Consider the following 10,000-nt stretch of genomic DNA (forward strand, 5'->3'; position numbering starts at 1 on the left):
GGATTCACACGCACACGTACGCAGGGCCACCCCAGACCCCAATGCCAAAAACGGTATAGATCCAAAACTTGTCTGTCTGTCTGTCTCTCTCTCTATAAGCTTTCACCATCTGAACAATGAGAAGGACTAGACCAGACTGAGAGAGAGAGAGAGAGAGAGAGAGAGACAGAGAGAGAGAACGGGGGAAACACATGAGTGGGTTAGAAGAGAGGGAGGTGCCTTCCCTCTCTCTCTCTCACACACACACACACACACACACACACACACACACACACACACACACACACACACACACACACACACACACACACACACACACACACACACACACACACACACACACACACACACACACACACACACACACACACACACACACACACACACACACACACACAGAGAGAATCCAGGAGTGCTCAGTAATGCGGAGCTGGTTTCACTTCACTTTCAGAGTAACTTTGGCACACGGTTGAAAAACACACACACTTCGACCCTGAGGGCTGGCTGGTGGAACCAGTGTTGATTTTGACAGCAAATGTAGGTTTTAGTTTTAGTCATATATAGTCTCTTGAATGGTTTTCATTTAGCTTTAGTCACATTCGTTTAGTCTAGTTTGTATTTGTTGAGGGAATTGTCAATATGTTTAGTCTCAGTTTTTGTCATCGTAGCTTAGTTTTCAGTTAGTTTCCATTTAGTTTTCGTCAGTGAAAAAAGGCAGTCGACGAACATCTTTCGTCTTAGTTTTAGTCGACAATATAGTGAAACTCCTATACAGCAGTGGTTCCCAAAGTGGGGTCCGGGGACCCCCAGGGGTCCTTGAGGAAGTTCCAGGGGGTCACCAGCTAAATGATAGTTAGGAACCAAATGGACCCTTATGGGTCAGTAACTCAGAGAGTGTACAAATGGAACCATTTGTACACTCTCTGAGTTAAATTAACTTTGCTTTTACAATATACATTGGGGGTCCCAGATATAGAAATGCCATTAAATGGGGGGTCCGTATAGACTAATGCATGTCAAATCTGGGGGTCCTTGACGTGAAAACGTTTTCAATCTTACAGTACAATCTTGAGGTATATAATTTTTACTTTGAACTTTTCTATGTCCTGGAAAGCATATATGGCTCTGCTTCATGTGACACTCACACACCTTTCAACGCGCGCGCACAGCCACACACACATACGCACACATACGCACAGCCAACCTGTCCTGACTTGACACTGTTGTTGTAACTGTGTTGATCAAACCAGAGATTATGAAACCAGAAATGATCACATGGTCAGACATATTTACATCTCTCTCTCTCTCTCTCTCTCTCTCTCTCTCTCTCTGAAACTGCTCTAAGGCCCACACCAGCTGCAACTCCTTGCCATTGGGAATAATGGTTGAAAGTACCTTGCAAGCAGTTGCATGGCGAACCCTGTGGTGAGGTTAGGGCTTAACACTTACTGTAGTGCCCCACATGTGTACAATTGTGTGTGTGTGTGTGTGTGTGTGTGTGTGTGTGTGTGTGTGTGTGTGTGTGTGTGTGTGTCGTTATGTTGTGTTCATACAGAAAGTACCGGGAGGCATAATTTTCCATTCTTACCTCACGCTGGTCACGCTAAAGTCTCTCTAGAAGCGTTAATATTCCAAAACAAGAGGCATGCTGAAGTCAGAAATGAAGACAGAACATTATCCTTTTGGTCAAAACCATGGAGAGTTCCCTAGATTAGGAGTTACGAGCAATTATTTTAAAGCCACAAACAAGGAAGTGAAACCAACAAGGAGCTACACTGCAGAAGGAGAGTCCAACCAAAAAGAAAAAAAGGAAAAAAAGACGCCTATACACGTCCTTAGCATCAACTGTGTTAACACCCTGAATGCCCGGGGGGTACAGTATTTAGGACCATTAAATCAGAGCGCCCAGCGATTTGCAGCTTCAGGGCCTATTTCAAGGTGGCACCAGGCACCATCTTGGAAGTAGCTATTAGTAGCTAGATGTAGCCAAAACACCCCAGAGGGGATCGACAACAACGGCAGCTATGATTACTTCTAACGCGACTATAGCGACGGGACCGGCGATGGGCCGTCAAAAACATAATCTTTGGTTAGAATTGGTTAAGCATTGATTTAGATCAAGAGTTATTCACGTTTTTTAAGATTTTCGATCTCATCCACTAAACTGGAGGGGGACCACTTTGGATGACGTCCCAACCGGAAATGACAATTGAATGTTGCCCAACAGATGCTCCCAGCCTGTGGAGCCGTGCGCTCCCGGTTGTCCATCCATCCATCTTCAACCGCTTATCCGTAGTCGGGTCGCGGGGCTCCCGGTTGTGAAATGATTAATGTTCCGTCCTGTGATTAATCTCCGCCCTGAGCGTTACTATTTGATAGGACGGAGACCTCCGTTTATTCCGCTCGCGTTGGTCGATGCGGTCTGATTTGGGAATCATGAAACCATATCAGTTTCACATTCACACTTCATTCACAACACCTGAGAAAAAAAACCATATGTTTTTCTATAATAAAGATAAGTTTGATTGACTTTGATGTCACAACTCTGTGCAGCAAAATGTAATAAAAACAAAATCACATTCGTGTGAGGGGCGCTCTTATCATCCTACTTAATTATGCATTACATTCCGTGCTCAGCCAATCAAATAATTTCCGTGGCACACACACACCTACACACAGTGAGACTTATCTAGGTAGGTAGGAGGGTACGCGCACACACACACACACTTATCTAGGTAGGTAGGAGGGTATGGGAGTGTGTGCACGCACGGGTGCGAGATGTGTCTCTTCATGCATTGCAGCAGGTGAGACAGCATGCACGCACGCGCAGGTGAGACAGCACGCACGCACGCGCACGCACACGCACACGCACACACACACACACACACACACACACACACACACACACACACACACACACACCTAGCCCAGATAAAGGTAACAGCTGCAGTGTCCCACTTTCTAACAAGTTATGCCACATCCATCCATCCACCACAATTGGCATAATATACCATTAACAACCTATAGAAAAAAATCATGCTTTAAGTAGGGGGTTTTCATGATGCTGAATCCATTCCAATCATTAGTTTTGCACAAAAAACACTCCTTGGGCTCAAAACGGCCATAGCCAACATTTCTAACATCAGTTTCTACATGCTGGGGACCCATACTCAACATTTCTAACATCAGTTTCTGAATGCTGGGGACCCATACTCAACATTTCTAACATCAGTTTCTACATGCTGGGGACCCATACTCAACACTTCTAACATAACAATGGGGCTCTATGAGCTGGCAAGTAGACTAATATGCTAAGCGGGAGGTCGAATTAAGGTTTTATTAAGCAGCTAAAGATTGCGTTTTTGGATTTCGCCGGTGCCATCACACCATGGAAGCAAGCAAGCGGTGGCTAGCGACGGAAGCTATAATGCGGTACAAATATTATTATTATTAATTCTGGATTCATTATGAAATCTGGTGTTCTTGTGTTTGGCAAAGGAGGGTTTAATTAACCCATTTTGGGCGGGAACCCATTTTGGTGTTAGCATCATATTATGCTTTAGCTATTGAAAAATAGCAGATCTACAAGCTCATAGCGCGCCACCGAGTGGCGCGCTACAAGCTTGTAGGTCTGCTATTTTTGAAAAATCAAAGAACGACTGATATAGAAACATAGCTTTTTCAGAAAACTGTCAGGATGTAGAAGACATTTTTAGAATCTGAGCTCAGGTCAAAATGGGTTAATAGCATCATCATGGCATAGATTAGATTAATACTGCAGTGTAAACAAGTATTCATATCAAATTCAGTACTCATATCAAAATGTACTGAAGCAAAAGTAGAAAGCAGATCCCAGAACCGGGTGGGGTCATTGTTCCCGACGGGCCACAGGTACTAAGCATCATTTATTTGATTATGGTTTAAATTGTTTGAAATTAATTTTGAAATGTTTGATTATTATTATGTATTTTTTTAACGTTAAAAAGGTGTGTTTTGGTTTCTCTCTCTCTCTCCCTTCCTCTCCCTATCTCTCTCTCTCTGCCCTGCAGACTAACTGAGGAGACCTACTTTACCAAGTCACAAGATCTCACACGCACACAGCCCCCGCCCCGCCCCCCCGCACACACACGCACACGCACACACACACACACACACACACACACACAGTTTCCACTGCAGTCATAATAACAATAACCAGTGATGTAAAAGGTTACTACGTCATTAAATACATTTATTCAAGTACCGTACATGAGTAAATACTTTCACTTTACAGTGAGAGTATTTCCAATTTTCAGTACTTCCACATAGTAGCACAATACTTCTACTCCGCTACATCTCGGAGGCAAATGTCTTACCTCCACTCATTTGAATTATTTGGCTTTTTGTAAAAGCAATAAGTCACGCCAGTGGCGTATCCAGGAATTACGTTTTGGCCAGGCAAGATAATGTTAATTGTCGTCTCCCCGCGCACAATCGTAGGTTTTCAAAGAGATATACCTGCCAGACGAGTAGGATACAAAGGCTGAAAGGCATGCATTTACATTCCAATGGGTGATTGAGGGTCGCGCTCTACCGCAACGGCCAATCAGCTGTCCATTTTAATAGTTCTCATGTCTTGTTTTTGTCCTCTTTTTTTCTCATTGTATGGATTTTGGCCAGGCCAGAAATGGATTTGGACAGGCGGCCGCCTGCCCTCGCCTTATTGTAGATACGCCTCTGAGCAGTGGCGTGCACAGACATTTAGAGGGGCAGGTGCTCAAGTTAAAAAAGGGCACCTTGTGCAGCGCGTGGAACCGGCCGGTTGCCTTAATCTATTTTGGGCGGGAACCCCTTTTGGTGTTATGCTTTAGCTATTGAAAAATAGCAGATCTACAAGCTTGTAGGTCTGCTATTTTTGAAAAATCCAAAAAAAAAAGGGGGAAAAAAGTTTTTTTTTTTTTTTTTTTTTTTAAAAGGGCACATTGCCAAAAGGGCAGGGGGTGCTCTAGCACCCCCTAGTGTCTATCTGTGCACGCCACTGCCTCTGAGTCACGCTAGGTCTAAAATTGTGCTTTTATATTGCGCTTTCATCCAAAGCGCTTAACATAGATTGTGCATTACTTTCATCCAAACCATGCAAGGCACCCACCTGCACATCGGGAGCAATTAGGGGTTCAGAGTCTCGCTCTGGGGGAGCCTGGGATCGAACTGGGCCATTCTACCGCTGAGCCACTGTCGCCCCAGGTCTCATTTGACCTGTTGTTTCATAATGTCTGAGTGTGTGTGTGTGTGTGTGTGTGTGTGTGTGTGTGTGTGTGTGTGTGTGTGTGTGTGTGTGTGTGTGTGTGTGTGTGTGTGTGTGTGTGTGTGTGTGTGTGCGTGCACGTGCGTACGTCGTCCTTGACATGAAAAAAAAGTTTGAGAACCAACTGTTCTATATAGACGAGAACCTACTTCCTGTTCTGACCTGAATCTTCTTGGACATTAACTGACGATCCAAACCCACTGTGTGTGTGTGTGTGTGTGTGTGTGTGTGTGCCTGGATATTTGCCTAGTCACAGTTTGATATCAACCGTCATCAGACATGCAAAACTGGCCATCTGCAGTTCTGTCCCCATTACACGCACGCATGCGCACACGAACAGTCACGCACGCACGCACGCACGCACGCGCGCACATGCACACACACACACACACACACACACACACACGGTTTCCTTGCGACATCCATTTAGCATTGCTTGAGTAATTCTAATTTTATTGTACTGTTTGGAACTTGTTCATAAAGTATTTGATCAGTCAATCAATCAATCAATCAATCAATCAACCATCCTTGTATGTCCAAAACAGTTACTTTTCAGGAAATATAAACAAACAGCTGATCTACAGGCTCCGTCCATGTGTGTGTGTGTGTGTGTGTGTGTGTGTGTGTGTGTGCGTGTGCGCACACACGTGTGTGCCAGATGTTATGACAAGGGGAAACACAATGTTTGAGGTTTGGTCATCCTTGATAAGACTACAAGAATGTCAACATATTAGAGAGAGAGAGAGAGAGAGAGAGAGAGAGAGAGAGAGAGAGAGAGAGAGAGAGAGAGAGAGAGAGAGAGAGAGAGAGAGAGAGAGAGAGAGAGAGAGAGAGAGAGAGAGATTCTATATATTTTTTAAATCATGTTCTAAATGTTTTTATAATGTCACACATACTGTAGTTAGCCTCATATAAGCCCTTTGGACGAAGTGTTCTCTTTTGTATTGTATTGTTAAAACTGTGCTCAATAAAATCTAATCATTTGTATTGTTTTTTTATGCTGTGCTCAATAAAATCTAATCATTTGTATTGTTTTTTATGCTGTGCTCAATACATTTTAATCTGTTGTATTGTTTTTTATGCTGTGCTCAATACATTTTAATCTGTTGTATTGTTTTTTATGCTGTGCTCCATAAAATCAAATCATTTGTATTGTTTTTAAAGCACAAGAACAGCACAACAGGGTGGTGAGTTAACGGGCCCAACAGCGCCCCCAACAGGACAAACATCAGTATGGCTCCAACTAAACCCATTCTGCATGCAATTATGTCTCCTAGCACATGGGTTCCCAAAGTGGGGTCCGGGAACCCCTAGGGGTACTTGAGGGAGTTCCAGGGGGTCCCTAGCTAAATTAGAGATAATGAACCAAATGGACCCTGAGTCTGTAACTCAGAGAGCGTACAAATGGAACCAAATGGACCCTTCCATGTGTACACTCTCTGAGTTAAATTAACATAGTTTCATGTTACAAAGTGGACCACAATGGAAACAAGCTAAGGCTTTTTTGTGTCTAAGTCCATTTGCCGTTTTTTTAAAATGATGTCATTTTCTGTAATTTTCTTAAACTGCCAATAAAGTATTCTATCTATCTATCTATCTATCTATCTATCTAACAGTGATTTTACAATATAAATTGGGGGTCCCAGAGATAGAAATGCCATTAAATGGAGGTCCGTATGTCAAACTGGGAATTGAGAATCTCTGCTAGAGCCATAAAGATCTTCTCTTTTGGGGGTCCCTGGTGTATATTCAAATGGGGGTCCGCGGGCTAATGAGTGTCAAATCGGGGGTCCTCGACATGTAATAGTTTGGGAACCACTTGAGCTTTCTAGTCCAATAAGGTCAATCCACCCTATATGGCTGTCTGACTCTGACAGACAGACAGGCGCCCGTCTGTCTGTCTCTCCTCTCCTACCTCTGGAGGTGTAGTAGGAGTCCATGTCGACGCTGGAGCGGGAGTGAGACAGGCAGAGCGTTGCCGTGGGAACCATCCCCTCGGTGGGGGGGCTGCGCTCCGTGCTGCGCACCAGACACCATCCTGGACGCTCGGCGGGACAGCGCTCCAACAGCTCCACCGTCTGCCCTGGAGGACACATGGCATAGCAACGCTAATAAACGCTATCCAACAGCTCCACCGTGTGGTCTGGAGGACACATGGCACACAACACTAAACCCGCAACCATAGACATATATAAAAGGCTAGATGGCTCAAGGCGGAGTCTCTGACGTAGTTCACCCGGCGGTCATCTTTCTGAGGGGCTACAGTACAGTATGTTCTATGGCAGCTCAAACAAAAACAAAAAAAACTCGCTCAAATCTTGACGGATTTACAAACGGGTTGGTTTAATACAAACGTTGTCAACGTGGCTATGCTTATCTGCTTAATATTATTTAGGAACGTCATATAAAAGCATATGCGTATGCGGGCGTCTCTGGCGTTTATAACAAACCAAACCATTTGAAAATCGGTTGAAAATGGAGTAAGTTATGGTTATTTAAAAAGTACATGCCCCATAGACACAATGTTATGCTGCCCCGACCTTCACATAATGTAAGGGTGGGGGGGCTGCACCTGAAGGGACGCTCTATGGTCTCACCTGTACTGATGGACATCTCAGTGGCGCCCCCTGCTGTGAAGTCCTGAAGAACCACCGTCAGCTCACAACCTCCAGAGAGCTGGGCGAGAGACATAGAGACACACACACACACACACAGAGAGAGAGAGAGAGAACCACCGTTAGCTCAAAACCTCCAGAGAGCTGGGCGAGAGACATAGAGAGACACACAGAGAGAGAGAACCACCGTTAGCTCACAAACTCCAGAGAGCTGGGCGAGAGACATAGAGAGGCACAGAGAGAGAGTTAGCTCACAACCTCCAGAGAGCTGGGCGAGAGACATAGAGAGACACAGAGAGAGAGAGAACTGCCGTTAGCTCACAAACTACAGAGAGCTGGGAGAGAGACATAGAGAGGCACAGAGAGAGAGAGATAACTTACAACCTCCAGAGAGCTGGGCGAGAGACACAGAGAGAGAGAGAGAGAGAGAGAGAGAGAGAGAGAGAGAGAGAGAGAGATACTTATTACAGTAGCCTGGAAGAGAATGCTTTTCTGGGCACAGAGGGGTGGGTCTATGCCCTGCACCATTGAATACAAGGTATATTGAACACCTGTACCGGCATTCACTTTAGTTACATGAGCTGTTCTTTTTCAATCTACACCAAATCTCTTTGCTAAACAAAGCCGAACTACAAGCTCACAATGTGTTGCGATGCAACGCATTGTGACCCTGTGGTCAAATGGCCAAGAGATACAGACGCCTCAGATCCGAAGGAGGCGTCTACCTTTCTATGTCTGTGGAGATACAGACGCCCCAGAGCCGAAGGAGGCGTCTACCTTTCTATGTCTGTGGAGATACAGACACCCCAGAGCCGAAGGAGGCGTCTACCTTTCTGTGTCTGTGGAGATACAGACACCCCAGAGCCGAAGGAGGCGTCTACCTTTCAGTGTCTGTGGAGATACAGACGGCCCAGAGCCGAAGGAGGCGTCTACCTTTCTATGTCTGTGGAGATACAGACGCCCCAGAGCCGAAGGAGGCGTCTACCTTTCTGTGTCTGTGGAGATACAGACGGCCCAGAGCCGAAGGAGGCGTCTACCTTTCTGTGTCTGTGGCGATACAGACGGCCCAGATCCGAAGGAGGCGTCTACCTTTCTATGTATGTGGAGATACAGACGGCCCAGATCCGAAGGAGGCGTCTACCTTTCTATGTATGTGGAGATACAGACGCCCCAGATCCGAAGGAGGCGTCTACCTTTCTATGTCTATGGAGATACAGACGCCCAGAGCCGAAGGAGGCGTCTACCTTTCTATGTCTGTGGAGATACAGACGCCCCAGATCCGAAGGAGGTGTCTACCTTTCTATGTCTGTGGAGATACAGACGCCCCAGATCCGAAGGAGGCGTCTACCTTTCTATGTCTGTGGAGATACAGACGCCCCAGATCTGAAGGAGGCGTCTACCTTTCAGTGTCTGTGGAGATACAGACGGCCCAGAGCCGAAGGAGGCGTCTACCTTTCTGTGTCTGTGGAGATACAGACGGCCCAGAGCCGAAGGAGGCGTCTACCTTTCTATGTCTGTGGAGATACAGACGCCCCAGATCTGAAGGAGGCGTCTACCTTTCAGTGTCTGTGGAGATACAGACGGCCCAGAGCCGAAGGAGGCGTCTACCTTTCTGTGTCTGTGGAGATACAGACGGCCCAGAGCCGAAGGAGGCGTCTAACTTTCGGTGTCTGTGGAGATACAGACGGCCCAGAGCCGAAGGAGGCGTCTACCTTTCTGTGTCTGTGGAGATACAGACGGCCCAGAGCCGAAGGAGGCGTCTACCTTTCTATGTCTGTGGAGATACAGACGGCCCAGAGCCGAAGGAGGCGTCTACCTTTCTGTGTCTGTGGAGATACAGACGGCCCAGAGCCGAAGGAGGCGTCTATCTTTCAGTGTCTGTGGAGATACAGACGCCCCAGAGCCGAAGGAGGCGTCTACCTTTCTATGTCTGTGGAGATACAGACGGCCCAGAGCCGAAGGAGGCGTCTATCTTTCTGTGTCTGTGGAGATACAGACGCCCCATAGCCGAAGGAGGAGTCTACCTTTCAGTGTCTGTGGAGATACAGACGCTCCGGAGCCGAAGGAGGCGTCTACCTTTCTATGTCTGTGGAGATACAGA

The 10,000-nt window shown here is 46.2% G+C and overlaps 1 protein-coding gene across 1 annotated transcript in view; it reads right to left on the minus strand.

The window, feature by feature from the left end:
- The window catches only part of kalrna (kalirin RhoGEF kinase a), a gene marked incomplete at its 3' end in the record, with an annotated part of 163,675 nt that overhangs the window by 65,449 nt on the left and 88,226 nt on the right, over positions 1–10,000 (minus strand). Inside the window, exons 39-40 of the mRNA XM_079518619.1 lie at positions 7,882–7,960; positions 7,200–7,367 (exon numbers count right to left, since the gene is read on the minus strand). Coding sequence (XP_079374745.1) covers positions 7,200–7,367; positions 7,882–7,960 — 247 coding nt within the window. The remainder of the gene's footprint in view (positions 1–7,199; positions 7,368–7,881; positions 7,961–10,000) is intronic.

The sequence above is a fragment of the Electrona antarctica genome, assembly GCF_951216825.1.
Source record: "Electrona antarctica genome assembly, chromosome: 13".
Classification (NCBI taxonomy): domain Eukaryota; kingdom Metazoa; phylum Chordata; class Actinopteri; order Myctophiformes; family Myctophidae; genus Electrona; species Electrona antarctica.